Source organism: Gordionus sp. m RMFG-2023, chromosome 2 (genome assembly GCF_954871325.1).
Source record: "Gordionus sp. m RMFG-2023 chromosome 2, tfGorSpeb1-WG-v2, whole genome shotgun sequence".
NCBI classification, from domain to species: domain Eukaryota; kingdom Metazoa; phylum Nematomorpha; class Gordioida; order Chordodea; family Parachordodidae; genus Gordionus; species Gordionus sp. m RMFG-2023.
The window spans coordinates 23520285-23539968 of NC_088776.1; the positions used below are offsets into that span (position 1 = coordinate 23520285).

The window sequence follows — 19684 nt, forward strand, 5'->3', positions numbered from 1 at the left end:
GCGTTGTCCTTAATTTTGGAAGATATTAGTTTAGCGACAAGACGGCGGAATACGGTCCCGATTGCTATTGAGCGGATATCCATATTGGGCTTTTCGAGTGCGATTAGTTTAGCATCGTTTTGTAAAATTGGGACCTGGCTGACTATGAGGGGGATATAAGATCCTGGAGGAAAATGGGACGAAGTCCATCGTAAGCGGGAGAAGAGTCGTGATGGAAGGATAGAATAGATCCTCGGCGAGAGTGAAATCAGTAGGAAAAATATTGGGAGGAGGGGAGGTATGAAATCAACTCCGGAGGGTAAAATATTTTTTAAAATTTTGATTATTTTTCTTCTGTAATAATAATTTATGAAGGAAATTCCCTTTTTTACCAATCGGGTTACCAAAGGGGGAAGAGTGGGAGAGAGGAGGAGTGCAGACATCATATAAATATCATTTTAAGCAACAAAAATGGATATGCCTTTTTCCCAGCTTTCCCTTCTTCTTGAAAATGATAAACTAAAGTATAATTCAAGAATTAAGTTTCCATAATTTAAATTTTTCAGCAAAAAATTTTTTTAATGAAAACAATATTATATATTTAGTGGCATAGCTAGGATTTATCCAAAAATGGGAAGGGTATTAAAAAAATATTTTGTGAACTTTTAGCTCCCCAAAATCCCGCCCGGTCTTTGGGTCGCATTCCTCCTATAAAAAATTATGATTATATATTAATGATTTTCCCGGATTTATTTTTATTTTACTTTTTAAAATATATAATATATCTACATTATCTATAATTTGGCTGAACGATTGGAAGCTCTAATTCTAATATAGATACCAATGTTTTGGGCTTTATTAGTGCTTGTGAGTGCGTTAACCAGTTTAGTAGTCAGCATAAAAAAAATTATTAGCAAAATAATTCTGAATGTATTTATTCTAAAAATTTCATGTTTAGGAATTATATATTACTTTAATTCGTTTGGTTTGTCAGTATATAAAAAAAAGTAATTAGCAAAATAAGTAAAAATTTTAAATTGTCATCATGCTAGTATGTAAAATATAGAACTTATTCTCTGGTTTGGGCTGATAATCGGTGCCTGACTAGTACTTATTAAAGATCTGTAAAGCCCGGGCCGCCTGAAAGTCCAACCCGATGGGCAAGGCGGGGAAAATTTTAAAAAATTAAAAAGGTTGGGCAAAATATATGGACTGGTAAGTCGTATGCAAAAAAATTTCGGGTTGGTTTAAAAATTTTAATACAGCCCGGGCATTAAAAAATATTGATATATTTTTTTAATTTCAAGCTAAAATTTTGATTTACGAATAAAATATAAAATACAATATGTTTATTTCTTTGTATTTTAAGAGCTGTCTAATTAAAATACTAAATCTATAAATAATATAGTGAATTAACAAGAAATTAAACAAGTTATTTATTATATAAACCAATAACAAGTACACAATACAGATTAGAGATCTGCAAGGTCTGGTCCGAAGAATTTTTTCAAAAATTGCTCGGTCTTACGAAAAATCAGACCTAGCCCAGCTCGTTAAAATTTTACTAAAGGTCCGCCACGGCCATAACATTTTTTACTATCTATATTTAATTATTTCCAGATGTCAATTATGGCTTTTATATCTTTCCTCTATGGCTATCTATTTCTACAACCATCCTTTTATAAATATTGATCCCTCAATCATTTTTAAGAACAACAAAAAAGAAACCGAGTTATAAGCAAAATAAATTATGACGTCTCGCTTTAAGCATGAAAGTAAGTCAAGCTAGGAAATAATTCTTAAACTTATGTCTATATGAAATAGTGTTTTATCAAAATTAGCATCATGTCAGAAAGGAGAAACTTAGCATCAAGCCAGAAATGAGAATATAGAAATTCTAAATATCTGGATTGCGTTAATATTTATTGCTCTACTGATTAATTCTTCTATTAATTTTGAAGCCATGTTAAAAAACTAACAGATTAACAAACCAAATAAAAATTATGATATCAAGGCGTTAAGCGTGAAGTTAGCCAAACTTCAAGCATTCACTTTAAAATTTATAGCAATAATTAGTTGGTTTAATATATTTTAGTGATCTAACCTATTTGGTAGATAGTTTAAAGAAAATGGCATTATTGGATAAAAAATCTAAGATTAGCATTGTAATGTATAAACTTTAAATAAATTGTATTTTGTTATTTTAGTTTAAGGATACAATTTATAGTAATTAATTGATTATCGCAAATATACTTTCGATGGTAAAAGTTAAATTTATCTCAATTTTATTTTATTTCATTAACAAGCATCCTGCAAAATAACGGACGCCTTAGGCTGAGTCCCAAATATCGGATTCTAAATTATTATTTAAACATCAATTAATCTAACCCCGATTTAAAATATTTTTGAATCTTATGATTCCATAATCTTGTAGGTATTATTTGTTCTTTTCGGCTAATTCAGTAGATATAGATGTAAATTAGTTTAAATCTCAATTATTTTGAATAAAATTATATTTTCAAAAATTTGATATTACTCATATTAAAACGCAATCCTAAGCATGAAGATTGGCAATTTTGAAACTAATTCTAAAGCTTAGGCTAAAATGTAATGGTTAAATGTTACAAATTTTAGTTTAATCTTTAATCTGTTTGGTAAACTGTATAAATAAAATACAAAAATTACTCCTTCTAGATATAATGAAGAATCTAAAAGTACCAAAGCCCTTATTATAATATAAAAAATATATATAATACTATAATCATTATAAAAAATCAACTTTTATTATATTTAAATAATATGAGATTCGGCATCACTGGCTGTAGCTTTGATACTTATATGATTTAGTAGAGGTAGTATAAAGTCAAAAAGACATGTCATTTTTATAAAATAAATTTTTTATATTTTAGATTGAATTTAATATACACTAATATTTATACTTATCTCAAATTTTGTCTACAATCGATAAAAATTAACTCACAATTTAACATGTGGACTTTTTAAGTTTTTTTCATAAAAGTCATTAACTGTCTGATGTGTTCTTAATTCTTTCTAAGTAATTACAATAATTGTAAGTTTTTCAAAATTCTCTAATAAAAATTCCATTAAATTTATTGAAATAAAAAATAAATTTTGGCTCCTCTATAATTTCTCATAATTAAAACTGATGTTATGAAAGATATATAAAATTTTCATATTTGTTAAGAGTTTTTATAAGGGCATTAAATTATTATAGACCCTAAAATCTTGAAATAATTATTGAACATTTAAAATAAGTTTAAGGTATAGAAATTTTTACCTAATATCACTTTGACTTGCCCTACAGACTTATAGTAATAATGATCAGTCAAAAATTTTTTTTATAAGTTTTTATTTAATCCTCATGTATTTTTTTAGTAAAAGTTTTTAAACCCCACACCCCCTCCTCCATGACGACATAGATCTGGATCTAACGTGATGATAAAACGCAGATAATAAATCATTCCTCTATCTATTTGTTATAAACCTATAAAATCACCGATTTTCTAAATCCAAAATTGGCATATAAAATAAACACTTAGATTAAATTCAATTAAAATGAAGAATCAGAATAGCTATCTGTATTTCATATTTAATTTGAATATTAGATTTAAAAAGTTGGCGGGCGGGCGGGTAAAATTTTTTTAAAAACAGGCAGGCGGGCGGACGGCGGGTTAAGAAATTTAGAAATTATAATGGGCGGGCGGGCGGGCGGGTTAAAAAAATTAAAAATTTTAATTAATAAAAAATTGTTCTTACGAACTTAAAAAATAAAAAGCCTTTATAACTTTTTATAAAATAAATCAACTTTTTTCTTCAATTAAAAAAACTTTTTCTACAAATAAAAACAAACTTTTTTCTATAAACAAATTAAAATCTCCTTTTATGGTAATGAAATAAAACATTTTTCTTAAAATATATAATTTTTTAGATATTGAAAATTAAAATTTCCTTTTTTGGGAATAATGAAATTACTCCATTGTGTTATTTTATTATAGTAATGATTGTTTATCTTTATATTGCCCTTTTTATTTTCATTTTTATTTTCTTATATAATATATAAATATTATTTTTTATAACATAATTTTAACAAAATAATATTTTTTAATTTAATTTTAAAATATGAATAAAGAATTGATTGCTAAGAAAATAAAAAATAATTTGTATAAGATAAAAAACAATGAAGATAATAATAATAAACTTAAATCGTCTATGTGGAAACAATTTAAAATTATTTTTGATGAAAATGACAAAAAGCTAGATTGGATTCGCTGCAATGATTGCGAGTCCATCTTTAAATATAATAGCAAAAGTGGCACCTCCTTCTTCCTTCGGCATCAATGTTCATCTGCAAATTATGAAGATTTGATAGATAATAAAAAAATAACTGGATATTTTGAAAAAGACAATTCTCAATTAAACAAAACGATAAAATCTGGTCTAATAGCGAATTTTGTGCGCTAGAGACATTAGGTATTTTAATTTAATAAATTATTCTTTTATCTTTTTTAGGCCATTTTAAGCAGTTCAAGGACCTGGATTTATAAATATTTTACAAAGATTTGCCGACTTAGGGGCAACATATGGTAAATTGGATGTTAATAAGATCATCCCTTGTGCTACAACAGTTAGCCGCAACGTATCCAAACGCTACTTCTGAAAGAAAATTTAGCATTGCCGGAAGGTTTTTAGAACAAAGAAGAACGTGTTTGAATCCCAAAAATGTGGATTCATTATTATTTTTGCATTATAATTACTTATAATATTTATTTTATATTTATATTTTATAAATATTTTATTTGATAAAATAAATTATCCATAATTTAAATTGAATATTTTTTAAGCTTAATATAGTAATTTCCTAAATTATAAAACTTATAGAGATGTAATGTTGAAACTATTTTCATTAAATGCTTAAAATAGCGGGCTTGGGTAAAAATTTTTTTATAAATAATGGGCGGGCGGGTAAAAAATTTCTGACTAATGGGCGGGCGGGCAAGAAATTTTAGACTAATGGGCGGGCGGGCGGGTAAAAATTTTTAGATTAATGGGCGGGTGGGCGGGTATATTTTTTTTGAAAACTATGGGCAGCTGGGCGGGCGGGTTAAAAAATTTTTTAAACATTGAGTGGGCGGGCATATTATCCAAAAACCCGCCCAATGCAGACCTCTAAAGAGTACTACAGGTAAGGGCAGTGCCTACATGGCCGGGGTGAGTAAGAGACTAATGCCTCTAAAAATATTGGCATTTTGGGGTTAGATATAGATTTTTGGGGGTAGATATTTTTTTGAGGAGGTAGACATTAATATTGAGGGGGGGGGGTAGTTTTTGACTTGAATTGTATTCTTTTTAAATTCAATAATTGATACGATTATGTTGTTTATCGTTGATTTTATTCTGACAAATGTCAATTAAAATAATAAAAAATTTTCTCTTTTTTAATTTTAAGCCCTTTTATTAATTTTTTTACAATAATATTTTACAATTTCACACGTAATATATTAATATTATTCTTATTTGTTAATTTTCTAAAACTATAAGATTAACGTATATGATTAATTTTAATAATAAATTTCAATAAGAATACAATAAATCATTTAAAATTTTAGCAAAATACTTTAAATATTATAATTAAAAATATGATTTTGATAGGTAAACAAATTTTAACTATATCCTTTATCTAATAATTAGCAAACATCCAAAGTTATTTAAGATTCATAGATTATATTTTCTTCTCATTCAATGATCAATCCCAATAGAATGACCCAAATAGCTTTGCAATTGCTGATTATTAGCAAGAATTTAAGATCTACCTGTTTTTCTAGTCTAAATAGACCTGAAAGGAAGTAAATAAAATTTTGTTGTGAGATTATAAATGATTGCGCTTTAAGAATCTTTTTATTAATGTCACTATAGCATCGTTATTTAGCGAATTTTTAGGGGTAAGGGTAGATTTTTTAGGGGGACTTGCCTCCATCCCAAGTAGACGCTGCCTTATCAGCAGAAGACAGGCAATCGGAGGAAGAAGCTAAATATTAAAGCGGAAACCAATAAAGCTAAGCTTATCATGGTAACCAAGCATTACCTAAAGGGGATTACGTATGTAGAGGGGTATCTCAGATTTCCTTCACTCCCGTCTGACGCTTATGAATTGCCGTAATCTAAGCTCATGGCCCAAGAAATGTCCACGGAGTGGTCCCTCCCTATGATTCGAGACTTTGCATAAAGGGCGAACAGATACACAAGGAACAAGATCTGGGGACCAGGCTGAATAGAAAAAGGATTTCAACCATTTACATTAAAATTCCTAGGAGGCCCTCCTACGTAAGCTATGATGGAGCTCTTTCCAGCTCCCATTGATTTTGGCAGATAGCATGGGGCGTCCCCCGCCATACCAAACCTATTCATAGTTTATCAAAGTCAAGAACCCACCAATACCCCAATATTGACACATTCCAAATTCCAGCAGCCCAAACCTAAAACATTCCAATAAAACCCAAGCCCAAATCCGATAGTCACGATATAGTGAAATTTTAGACTGCGAGCCTCAGCCAGGGATATCAACATGTACCAAATTTTCACCGTTGTCAGAATGCTGTATCAGCGCGATCGGACAAAAGAAACTAGCCATATAATGGATTAGAGACCTCAGGAAAGTGGCGTATTTAGTTCGCATTCAGGAATATTGCATTTAACCGATTTTGATTTTCTTTTAAACGGAACATAAGAACAAAATTGCAACTATATATATCATATAAATTTTAGATAAAGTCATAGTACAATTATTCTCAACCCCCCTTAAAATCCAAGACCCTCAGCCATTTCCTTCATAACTAGCTATCATCGGGCTCAAAGGTCTATCATTTATTTTCTGATAAATCTATTTATCTTCAATGCTCATACATGTGTTAAACGAAATTAAAAGGAAGAAAATTATATTAGCTAGTAATTCGCCAAGAAGAAAAGAAATTTTAGGAAAAATAGTTATTTTGTAATATGTTATTTCAATAAATTTTTTTATAGTTAAATTTTGAAATATATCCTGTGCAATATGATGAATCTTTTTTGTTATTATGTGACCCAGACGATTATGTTAAACAATTGTCTTTAAATAAGGCTGAAACGGCTAAAAATAATATTCCTAATGTAAAATATTTGTGGCCTTGCTATATTATATTAATTAGAAATATTTTGATTTATTAATTTCGGCAGATACAGTGGTCAGTTTAGAAAAAGAAATAATTGGTAAACCTAAAAATAATCAAGATGCAATAAACATCCTTAATAAGTTTACCTAAAAGCATATTAGATTAATTTTTTTTAGACTGAATAATAAAGAGCATGCTGTATATACTGGGGTAACTATGATATATAAATTACAAAATGGTAAAGTTACATTTAATTGTAAATTAATTCTTCTAGGTATGTATGATACAAAAACATTTTCAGCTATGACCAAAGTAAAAATGGCAAATTTGAACCAGGAGCTAATAAGAGCATATGTCAAATCTGGAGAACCAATGTAGTTAACTAAATTATAACTATAATTTTGTTTAGGGATAAAGCTGGTGCTTATGGAATACAAGGTCTAGGCTGCTTATTGATTGAAGGAATTCAGGGAGATTTTTATAATGTCATGGGATTTCCATTACAAATGTTTTCAAAAGAGTTATATTGTTTATATGAAAAATATTGGAAATCTTAATGGCCATAATGTGATTTATACCTTTTACTTATTACTTATATAATTAATAAAGTTTGAGTTTATTTAAAAAAAATAAATAGAATAATACATTACCAAAATGACAATGATATAAAATATATGTGAGTAAATAATATTTAATATTGCACCTTTTTTTTCATATAAAGATATAAAAAATTTGTTATTAATTATTACAAATTTTATTAATAAAATTACAATAAAAGTTAATATTTGAAAGTCATTTATGGCTTAATTTGTGGAATATCTTCTGAATATAAATCAAAACTATAAAAGTATTCGTGAATTTCGGAAGCATTTGCTGATGTTTGAGATGTTAATTTTGGTTCTAATATTTCCCCTTTAAATAAAATATATAAAAATAAAATATTGTGTGATAAATACTAAAAAAACATAAACTTATACTCTGCTAAAAGGAATACTGGTATACAGAGGCTAATACTCTGTAGGGGTCAGGTCATTTGAATAAAATTAAAGTGAGGCAGGGGTAGTTTATATTTAAATTTACTTCTTTTTCTAATTTAATTTGGTAATAGGGGTATGGGGGGTAAAATTTAATGGGGAATATGGAGGTTAATTATTTTTAAATTGGAAGAGATTTTTGGGAAGATGATATAAAGATTTTAGAGGTCTGCAAATGGCAAAATTCTCAGCCCTAGCCCAGTGAGAATTTAGTTTTTGCTTCACCCAATTCCAATTTTTTACTAAGTTTGCCTGACCCAGCCCAGTATATAAATTTATATACAAGGCCAAAATTGATATATATGTTGTTGACCAAAATAAAAATTATTTATAAAATTAGGGAGTGGTTAAATATTATTACTTATTTGAAATATTAGAATTCATCAAATATAAATAAAAAAATTTGCTTGACCCATTAATTTTTTTGCCAAGCCCAGCCCAAAAAAAACGTTTGCAGATCTCTAAAGATAATTTAAAAATAATTAATAATAATAATAATTTTTCTTTGGAATAGTGAAGGTCAGTGGTCTGGGCCTAATGGTCTTAATTATTTCTTGGTCAGACTTATTTTTAATATTTAAGTTTGCCTTACTATTAATTCATATAATTTATTTGTAAATATTTGTGTATAATTTTATGTTACTTTTCAAGAGGCGTTATTTTAGTTTTATGATTGATTATTTTTTAGTTCATTTTTATATTGCACACTATGAAAAGGAAAAGTTTGCCAAAAAAGCATTTTACTTTTAAATTAAATATTTGTATTATTTAATATATTATTCACATTTGATTTGATGTTGCTAACATCTTTTATATTTAATAAATGATAAAACAAGAATTAAATTAAAAAAAATTTTATTAACAAAAAAATGTCCAATCATGGACTGGTCTTTTTATTTAGGATCATGATCTGGACCAGTCTTATTTGACGACAATGGCCTGGTCCATGCGGGACGGTGAGCATACTACATAAGAAACTAAAGGCAGGGAAAATAAAAGCTTGATGGCAAAGCTCACAAAAATAATCTTTAGACCCCCCCCCCCCCATGAATAAATCCTGGGTATGCCACTGCTAATAAGGTATGATAATATCCAAATATAATATCTGATCAATGATTTTGCTAAGAGAAGGGGGCCGCTAGATCAGGATTATCATCATAGATTTTAATGGAATACTTTGGTCCTCTTATTGCAAGCATTTGACTAGGTTGCGTTTCTTTTAAAAAATTTTTAAGGGGGTAGGGGGATTTTTATTAGCTTAAAATGATACTTAATGTTAGTTGGAAATTTTAATGTCGAGGTACGTTATAAACCAGGAAGGATTAATCATTTGCCAGATGTATTATCCAGATTATGTATCGAGGAAGAAATAGTGAACGATGAGGATAATTATGATAATGGAGCGATTAGGAAGTATCTTTCAGGAATGGTCCAGTGACTTAGAAAGAAATAAAACAAAGTACGATAAAGGATGAGGAGTTAAAAAATAATTAAGCAATGTTTAATAGGCGAAAAAAATTGGGAAAGGAAAGATAATCCATACAGATTTGTGGAACAAGAAATAACAATTATAGATGACTGTTTGGTTAGAGGTAATTGAACTATAGTACCGCAAAGATTGAGAGATAAAGTAGTCAGAATGTTGCATGCGGGACATCAAGGGGTAAGTAGAATGAAACAATGGGCTAGAGAATATGTATGGTGGCCGTCAATGAAGAAGGATATTCAAAGGTCTGCAGAGAATGCTTAACTTGTAATGTTTGGTCAAATCTACCCAGAAGGAGGAAGGGTGATAGCTGGAAGGAAACTACATAGGCATGTGAAAGAATACATTTAGATTTTTTTGAATGGGAGAAAAAGTATTATTTCCTTATAGTGGATCCTTTTCCCAAATGGATTGATTGCTCTAAGGTGTCGGGACTAACGTCAGTTATAGTTATACGAAGATTGAAGGAATTTTTTGGGAAATATGGAATGGTAAAGAGTAACGGATGGTGGTACGGCGTTTACAAGTGTAGCGTTTAAGACGTTTTGTGAGAGGAACGGTGTAAAGCATGTTATAACGGCTCCAAATCATCCCAGTTCCAATGGGCAGGCTGAGAGAATGGTTGCAGTGGTGAAATCGTGGTTGAAAAAGGAGAGGTATGGTGATGGTGAAGGATGGTTGTCGCAATTGTTTTACAATAATAGCAGGAATCAAGATGGGTCTCCGGCAGAAAAATTTTTGCGAGGAAAGACATTGTTAATGTTGGATTCGTTAAAGGAAGGAGGAGATGAAAAGGTTGGAGGTGTAGTGAAATCTAGTAAATTTTGCCTGGGACAATAAGTTTTTAATGTTCAAAGGAAAATTCCGATGGACGATGGGCAAGGTGGGAGAAATAATGAGTATTGTCAAATACAAAGTTAAAGATGACAATGGAATAGTATATTGTAGGCATCAAGATCAATTGAGGCCTAGAGAGGAATGTAAAGGAGGGGAGATGTTGTAATTATGAGTATATGATAGAGATAGGTGATTGATGTTGGAGAGTGTTGTGTATTTTTTAAAATGAATAATGTTTTTTTTGTTATTATGTTTGAAGGAAAAAGGAAAAGATGATTTTAATGAAAAAGTTTTTGATTTTTGATTGTAAATTAAATAAAAGAATTATATTTTTTGGATTTAATTGTAAATTAAATAAAAGAACATCAAAAACTTTTTCATTAAAATCATCATCTCTTTTTTCTTTCAAACATAATAACAAAAAAAGAACATTTTTCATTTTAAAAAATACTCCACTCTCCAACATCAATCATCATATCTATCATATACTCATAATTACAACACTTAAGAAAACTATACCTAAAACGAATTATTTGTTATTCTATTCGTAGGGATTTTTATTAGCCTTAAAATGATACTTAAGAAAACTATACCTAAAACGAATTATATATTATTCTATTCGTATTTTACGAATTTGAATAACACAATTATTCGAATAATGAAAATATATTATTCGACTAGAATAATTTATAGTATTAATAAAATTTGAAAATAATCATATTATTAGTATGAATTATTCCAATTTAATAAAATTTCATAGAATAATAAAGAAACATGTTATATTTCTAAAATTGTTGTTAACGGCTGTTTTTATTCGAATAACATCCTAATACAAAATTAACTTCCGAAAATTGTTTTATGACGGACGAAGAAAGTATTTAGTTTTATATGCAATTTGTAACACATGTACAATTATAATAAACAAGTATCTATCCCGTCAAGAATGACGGGCTAACCAGATATTTCTCTTTCGTTTGATGATGGAGAAATCATAAATTTGAATTTTTGAAAATATTGGTAGATGTGAGTTTTGCATACCTTTTTGACGATTTATTTCCAGAAAATTATTTGTTCATATACAAGGTATTTATACTCTATTAACATTTTTTTAAATAATGGAAATTTTGTAACCACCTCTCATCAAAATAAAAAAAAGTTGGTTCACATCTCATATCAAATTTCTAATCTATCCATCATTAAATGAATGAGAAATATCTGATTTACCAATCATACTACGGTTAACTATACTACACTATACTATTTAAAGTTTATAAATATTTAAAAAGATTATTACCTTGACTTATATTCTATATTATTTTAGTTTATGATAATAACATTAATAATTAAATAGTATATGTATATTTTAAAATTAAAAACATGCTTTTTAATAAATAGATAAAAAATACATAATTAATTTTGGGATAATTTATAAATTTTATTATTATGAATAGTGTTTATATTTAAAGATCACCATTCAATCTCAATAAGGATCTTCAAACTCATGTGAGTGACTCTCTTCTGTTGGAGCCCATAGCATAGGGTTATAAAATATAGAATGTCGTTAAAAGAGGATAAAATCCGAAAAACTTTGTGTTTAAAAAATTGATTTGTTGCCAGATTTGTCTTCTACATGATATGAATATTATATGGATTTTTCTACATTATATATAAATAACACTATATATGTACGCTTATTTTATCTTCAATAAAATTTGTTTGTCTTCTATCCGTAGTTAAATTTTACAAAATAAATTAATATTCTATCTTTTTTAATTTATGGTTAAATAAAATTTTCGAATAGAATTGAATAATCATTTTATCATTCGATTCGTATTTTTGTAGGTATGATGAACAAGCAGATTTCCAAGGATAGAAACGTCCCTATTTTCGCTACACTTATAGGTCATATCTCATATTAAATAATTTTAAAAATCAGATATAAATATATTTAAAAATAGTCATATATTAAATTAATATTTAAGTATTTTATATTAGTGATCTGCATCGGGCCTAATTTTTCAAGCCCGGCCCAAATTTTTTATAAAGTTTTGCCCGGCCCGACCCGAACCCGAAATTTATTTTTAAAAATTTTGCCGGCCCGAATTTATTTGAATATAGAAATTCTTATAATTACTCAAAATAAATGATATATGTTATATGACGTCTACTTTCTATAAATAAAATCACATATTTTTATTTTCCATAAAATATTCAACATAAAATTTATAAATTTAGATATATTTAAAAATAATTTTAAGGCCCGACCCGGCCCGGCCCGAATTTTCTTAAAAAATATTAGGGCAGATCTCTATTTTATAATATCCTTTATATTTTTAATATAAATATGGAATTCATGGGAACTCGGAATATTAATTTTAAATTATTTGCTGAGGGCAATTTTAAAATTTGATTTGACCGGAAAAATATACATGCAGAGTACCTATCCTATATATTTCAGACAATTTTTGCCAAAAACCTTTGTGTGGTTTTTCATTTATATGAAAGATAATATAAATTATGAGTTGCTCAAGAGTTTTGGCAAATTTATCTGAAATTCAAAGTGTGGGAATTGCACATGATTTTTTATATATAAAAATCACTTCACTAGATGATTTAAAATTGAGATGTTCCATATACCAATATGATAAATAGATAATATTTTGTCAAACTATGTTGTTGGATAGTATTTAAATATATATTTAGATGGTAATGGATTAATTATGATTTAATTTGATATCTAATAGGACTGTGAGAAAATTATTAATTGTTAGTTAATTAAATTAATAAATATTAACTCAAGCATATATCAGATATCAATGAAAATCTTTAAAGTGGCCCCTAATTTACATTATAACTTACCCATGCAGAGGGAAATTGGAAAACTAGATAAAGCTTTTGGAGATATAAAAGCGAAGGTTACTGATATTAGTATAAATAAATCTTCCTATTAGCCATATATTTCTCAGTCACCCTGCAAAGGTTTATTAGCTAAATACCGATAATACTAAAAGCAGCTTGGCGAATCTTGATGGGTGCAGTATTCAGGTTGCAGTTACTTTTATATGATTTTGAATGCTTGAAACTAGTGTTGTTAAATGGCTCAATTTGAGCCGATTACGGCTAACTCAATATTTTATCCAAAAAATATTACACAAGTCTGAAAATTTTGCTTATAGGTGGCACACAAGTTCGGACATCCATTAGCGAAATCTCGAGGCTTAATCAATATTTTTCTGGCTAAAATATTGAGTTCATCGTTTTTAAAATCGGCTCAAATTGAGCTGTTCTGCTTGAGCTTATTCGCACAATAACTAAAAAATATGGTTATATTATTCAATAATTAACATATATCCCTCCTATGAGGTTTAGAAACAGGGATTTTCTCACAAATTAATGAGGTCAACCTAAACAGGTACCATTAATGGGTTACATTCAGATCGAGTTTAGAATCTAGTTATTATCAACTATCCTTTTGACCTTGATTTGAATGCAACCGTACTTTTGAAATTTTTCAATTTGGGGAGCAGTCTAAACCGTTTTAGTTAATCTTCACTAATACAAACCAACATGTTATAACATCTACTCAAAATACTATTAACCAAAAAAGATGGATTACCAGAAATAAAATTTTTAGAAAAAATATACGTCATATTAAAGTGCTTTATTCGGGAGTGGTTGCAATGGAGCGATTCCCATTAAATTGGGAGAAAAATTACAAATGAGAATTCTATGATCCAGTTTTTGGTTAGGTCGTGGTTACAAATGCCAAGTGATTTAGGGGAAAAAAGAGGAGCCAATTATTAGAGGTGATTTGTAAGTTATATCTTAAGTTTGTTTGGAATGTATCAATATGGACAAATAGACATGCAAAAATCTGAAAGAATCGGGTGTAGAAGAAACTATGTAATACATGTCTTAGAGAAATTAATTACAAATGCCTACCTCTAGCTACTTCATTGTTAAAAGAGTAAAGGGATTAATATACTTAAGTTCTTATAAAAAATGAGATGCTAGTTAGAACATAATTTAATCATGTCATAATAAATTATTTTCTCCACCTGAAGAGTTTCATGGGTATTCTTGAAATAAACATAAATTCCAAATATTAAGATGAATATATTACGATAAGAGAATTTTATATAGCTTGTGATATAGTAGAAAATTATCATTAAATTGATATAATATTTTAAAGTAAAAATGACATAAAATATATGGAAAGAAGCCAATTTCACAAGAATCTCAAAAGCAAAATGAGGGCTTTGTGGATCTTGTTATTGAGGAAATTGGCCAATATTATACATAACACTTCCTAATTCTGTTTCTTCAGAAAGAAAATGGTCGGTTTGGGTAAGAATTAGACAACAGGAAAATTGCTAAGAGTATATCAAAATTAATAAAATACTCTGTTTAAGATTGAGTCAGAGAGCCAGACGAAATATCAATGCTATAGTAAATCGAAATATTAAACTTAATTATCTATTCATTTATGACTATATTGTATATTGAGAATATATAGTAGGTATATTTGTAGTATTCTATCTCTTGTTCCAATTTCATAATAGTGATTTTAAAAAATTGACATCCTACTATTTTCATAAGGGTATGAACTCACAAAAATAATAAGTATAGGAATTTATAACGTAATTATGGTTTTCTGGAGAACTTCAATAAAATTTTTCTAGGTGAGATGAAACAAAAATCCTAATTTTAAATTACAAAAAATATTAACGTATTCTTCTATATTTAAGTAAAATAAGTATTTTTCCTTTAAATTGTCCCATAAAAATAATTTCACGAGTAATTCTTAATTTTTATTAACAGATTTTAAAAATAAATAAAATAAAAACATAGTACTATTTATTAGGCTAATATACTCGGCGGGTCATGAGTAGGTCCTAGCCATTTTTTGAAAATTAGACTCCTAAGAGCCTTTCAAATTATAAAAATCTTATTATTTAATTTATTTAAATATAAAATCTAGTAACATGATTTGAATTAAAATCATTAGAGATGTGAAATCTTAATAAGTATGCAGGTGCGGACTGGCCATAAGACCAGGTGGGCATTTTGCCCACGAGGCCACGAGAAAATGTCGATTTTTGAGGCCGATCAGAGGAAAATATCAAAAAAGAGGCCGATTAGAAAAAAAATAAATTATTATGTTCACATTATGTTCTCTTATCATTTATTTATTTTTAATGATATCTCTATGATTTGAATAGCACATTCCTTGACAATTGTCATGTCGTTTACTATAATTTAATGCATAAAATACCAGTAACGTCGCTTGACGCTATACATCATTACCACATTCTTTCCTTTGTTTTTTTTCAAATGAAGTAAAAACGCTTCCGTTTGAGTAGAGTGAAAGCTAAGTTTTGATTAATTCATTGTATAACATTTTTATACATTGATTTATTTAGTAGAAATAATATAGCCAACATTTCTTGTTCTTAATTAATTGAAATCAAATAAAACCCAGGTCGGTGAATCAGATAAAAGGATGGATGTTTGGGTGAAACAGAATAATTCATCTGGCCAAAATAAGTTGAGAAAGCTGCAAAAAATAGGTTAGATAAAGTGGTGGGAACGTGAAAAAGCCCTTAGAGGATATATGGTAAAGATAGCTTGCTCCCAATAACGATAAATGCACTTCAATTTATAAATAGATAATAAATCATTTTGAGACAAAATTTGATAATTTATGTAAATTTAAGACTTTAAGTATAGCCATAATATATTTGGAAATTTTTGAAATAATTGAGCCACTGTCATATCTTCAAACTAAATAATTTGGTACTTTGTCAGTATGGAAAATGATTCGATTCAAAATAAAGCAATAAAATGGCTTCTAATTTAAATGAAACACTTTAATATTTAAAGCTCCCGGAGAGTATAAGGGTACAGAATGCTCTGCCAAGAAATCGAATATGACGAGCGAAGAGAATATATAGTGACAAATGCTAAGATAAAGGTCCTCAAGAATCGATTGATCTTTATAGGTTCGGAGTTATTCGTCCTATAATTGATCAAATTATAAACAGCGTGTCGGAACGGCTCTCTGCGAATTGAGAGCTTTTTTTGAATGTGCAATATTTGCATCCTAGACATTTTGATGAAATAAATAGTAAAGATATATATATTGAGTGTTAAATTACGTAACGAATAATGTTCATTTGCCAGTGTATTCAAAGATTTGGTAGAATTTAATGAAACGGACGGGATCGTATATACAAGTGAGGAGTCAAATGAAGAAGATGGAATATTAAAATATGATAATAACTCAGAGTATCATAATAAATGTAACAAGTGTTTAATGTGTGTATGAAATTTTTAAAAGATGAAATATGCATACAAGTGACATTAATTTATTTTTGGCATATGAATGCATTTTAACTTTGTCATTTACGCAGATTATTTGCGAAAAAACATTTTGTAAATTAAAAATTATAAAAATAAGCTGAGAGCTAATATTGACCATAAAAATTAGAAGCGTTTGTCAGTTGAATGAGAACCATTAGCGCAGATTGAACTAGAAGATATTCTTGTATATTTGCGCAAAGGTTCAAAGTTAATGAGAGATTTATATATATTTCCTTAATTCTTTTATTTGAATTTTATTACAATATGATCGGTGCCTGATTTTATAAGTGCAGCAATTTTATACGCTGTAATATTGTATAACTGATAACTGCAATAATTTTATATGTGTAATTAATTGATTTAATATATTGAGTACGTATTTTTTTTTATATTTAACATGTGATGTATTTTTATATTGGCAATGAATATGATTTTAGATGTGCATTTTTAAAAAATAAAATATATGATTGCTATTCTTTTTTTTTACTAAAAATGTAAATCTTTTGAACTTATTTTCAAAAATAAGAAGTAATAAATATCATGTAAATCGAAGAAGCCATATAAAGGAACCCGGGCAAAAGCGGGCCGAAGGCCCGCAAAATTGAAATATGGGGGCGAAGCCCCATATAAATGAGGCCGCTATAAAAAATTCCCACGAGGCCGTAGCGTCGCCAGTCCGCCCCTGTAAGTATGTACATTAGAAATAATATCCTTTAATAATATATTCATCAAACCTATTTTTGCAATCTTTTTTTAATAGTCATTTAAAAAAAAATAGTTTTATAAAATAATATAATATTTATATTTATGAATTTGTCAAAAAAAATCGATAAGTTATGTAGTTATCTCAATTTATGCAATATTTTATTTTATTCTTTGTAATTGCAATAAAATTATTTTATATGAATTAGCTTATAATTGATGTGATCTAATTTACTATGGAAAACAATTTTTTTTAAAATTAAAATAGAAACCGGGTGTAGTTTTTTTGTGAAGGGGGCGGGGGGTATGCCTCTGAGTTACAATGCTTGTGCATATCTAACGTCATGTGATCATATTTTCACCAATTAGATTGCTAATTGACATATTCAAAATTACATTGTTTTATATCCAATTATAGGGTAATAATAAATATGCTATACATAAAAATGAATTACCGGAGAGGAGATAAAAAAAGTCAAGGTAATCGTGTTTTAAAGCAGGTATTATATAAATTTTTATTTTTGGCTATATATAATACATTTATTGTTATTTAATACTTAACGCTTATGTTAAAAACTTATAATTTAAAAATTCTAAACCCTCTAAAGACAACATCCATATTTTATTAAAGATGAATGTATGATAATATGATAAATGTACCCCTAGAGAGGAAAGATGAACTTTGTAATGGTTCACTCAAACCAATATCATTTTGTGCTTGAATTCTAATTATGTAATCCTGATTTGGTTTCAAGTTTTTGATAATAGCCATTAGAGTATCACCAGATACTTTTACAAGAGGCTCCCAGGTTAAACCATTGTTGGAGGATATTTGTAATATATAGTTTCTAATTGGGGATCCTCCGTCTGAGTCAGGAGGGTTCCATCCTATTTCGAAATTTCGACTTCCTTCAGGTATTTCTCGAATTATTACAGGCCCTTTAGGAGGAGAAGGTACGGCTTTTTGGAGGTTAAAACAAAAAATATATTTTGCAAAGGATAGCTAGAATTAGCTAAAATTAAATAAAAGCTATATATAGACATACTCAATATTCTGGAAATTTTAATAGGTGTAGTTGTAACAGCAGGTTGACTTGTTCCTATCTGGTTAAAAGCGAAAACTCGTAAATAATATTCTTCGTTAACTTCGATGTTTTTGTCAACTAAGTATGCCATGTGATCTTTTAAACAGGTTAAATCATTAATATCCGTTATATGAATCCATTTTTGGGATGAGGCTTTTCGAATTTCTAATATATATCCAAGAATTTGAGAACCACCGTCTGTTTCAGGTTTATCCCACTCTAATGATATACCTATTTTTTCGCGAAGATTTGATGCCTTTAAATTGAGAGGTGGTGAGGGGACATCTAAAATTAACAAAAAGAAGTTTCCTTCGTATATAATAATAAATGATATTTTTCGTTTTTTTTCTTTATAACTTTAATTTTTAGTACAATTTAGTTATGCCTTTATCTCATAGTCAAACAAAATTGTTGAAACAAGTTAAAAATATAAAATTTGCATATAATTTTTTAAACTGTTTGATTTGTTTTTATGCTTGATATTGTGTAGGTAGGTGGTAGAGATAGTACTAAGAAATTTTTTTTATTTGAAAATAAAATTATTTAATTTGCAAAAATTGTTAAGATAACAATATTCTTAACAAATTTTGCAAGTTAAATAATATCATTTGCAAATAAATGGAAATGTTTTCCATCAAATCTGCACAATACTATATTAGTTTAAACAAATATATTCTCAAAAAATAATCCCTGGAAATAAATATGCTAAAGAGATACGATGATGATTATAAATAAAATAAATTTTTTAATTTTTTAAATTACATCATTTAATATTTTTAAAACGGGTTATAGCTTATAAAAAGATTCGAATAACTCTTAATTTTTTTAAAAAGGTTCGGTACATTCATTAAAAAATACCAAAATATATAGGTTAGGTTTTCATGATTCTGTTCAACACTCTGGTATTTATCATTTTATAATAATTAAATTATTAATATTAGAGACCTGAAGCGCAGAAAAAATATATTTAAATTATATCAATTGAGTTAAAAAAAACATATAATGTGGAGCATTTAATTTCTTTTACTGTTC

At 28.1% G+C, this 19684-nt stretch overlaps 2 protein-coding genes across 3 annotated transcripts in view; one reads left to right on the forward strand and one right to left on the reverse strand.

The window, feature by feature from the left end:
- Positions 1-6750: 6750 nt before the first annotated feature.
- LOC135923554 (dTTP/UTP pyrophosphatase-like) lies at positions 6751-7741 on the forward strand. Of its 2 annotated transcripts, none has more exons than XM_065458362.1 (6): positions 6751-6980; positions 7021-7143; positions 7182-7285; positions 7336-7355; positions 7420-7519; positions 7555-7741. In XM_065458362.1, exons 1-6 carry the CDS (start codon positions 6891-6893, stop codon positions 7700-7702), a joined length of 585 nt encoding a protein of 194 aa, XP_065314434.1. In that variant the 5' UTR covers positions 6751-6890; the 3' UTR covers positions 7703-7741. The 2 variants fall into 2 exon arrangements, with proteins under 2 accessions (XP_065314434.1, XP_065314433.1); XM_065458361.1 differs by having other exon boundaries at positions 6753-6980; positions 7322-7383; positions 7555-7740.
- Positions 7742-7763: 22 nt separating this feature from the next.
- The window catches only part of LOC135923553 (titin-like), a 156430-nt gene continuing 144509 nt past the window's right edge, over positions 7764-19684 (reverse strand). The window contains exons 74-76 of the mRNA XM_065458360.1: positions 18614-18937; positions 18228-18527; positions 7764-8057 (exon numbers count right to left, since the gene is read on the reverse strand). Of these exons, the coding sequence (XP_065314432.1) occupies positions 7942-8057; positions 18228-18527; positions 18614-18937 (740 nt within the window). The 3' untranslated portion in view covers positions 7764-7941. The remainder of the gene's footprint in view (positions 8058-18227; positions 18528-18613; positions 18938-19684) is intronic.

Excerpts from the sequence above, each read along its gene's own strand:
- LOC135923554 (XM_065458361.1), top strand. The coding sequence starts at position 6,891 with ATGCTCATACATGTGTTAAACGAAATTAAAAGGAAGAAAATTATATTA. Across the intron at positions 6,981-7,020 it reads AAGAAATTTTAGGAAAAATA|TTAAATTTTGAAATATATCC; the intron begins GTTATTTTGTAA and ends ATTTTTTTATAG. Across the intron at positions 7,144-7,181 it reads CTAAAAATAATATTCCTAAT|AAATATTTTGATTTATTAAT; the intron begins GTAAAATATTTG and ends TATATTAATTAG.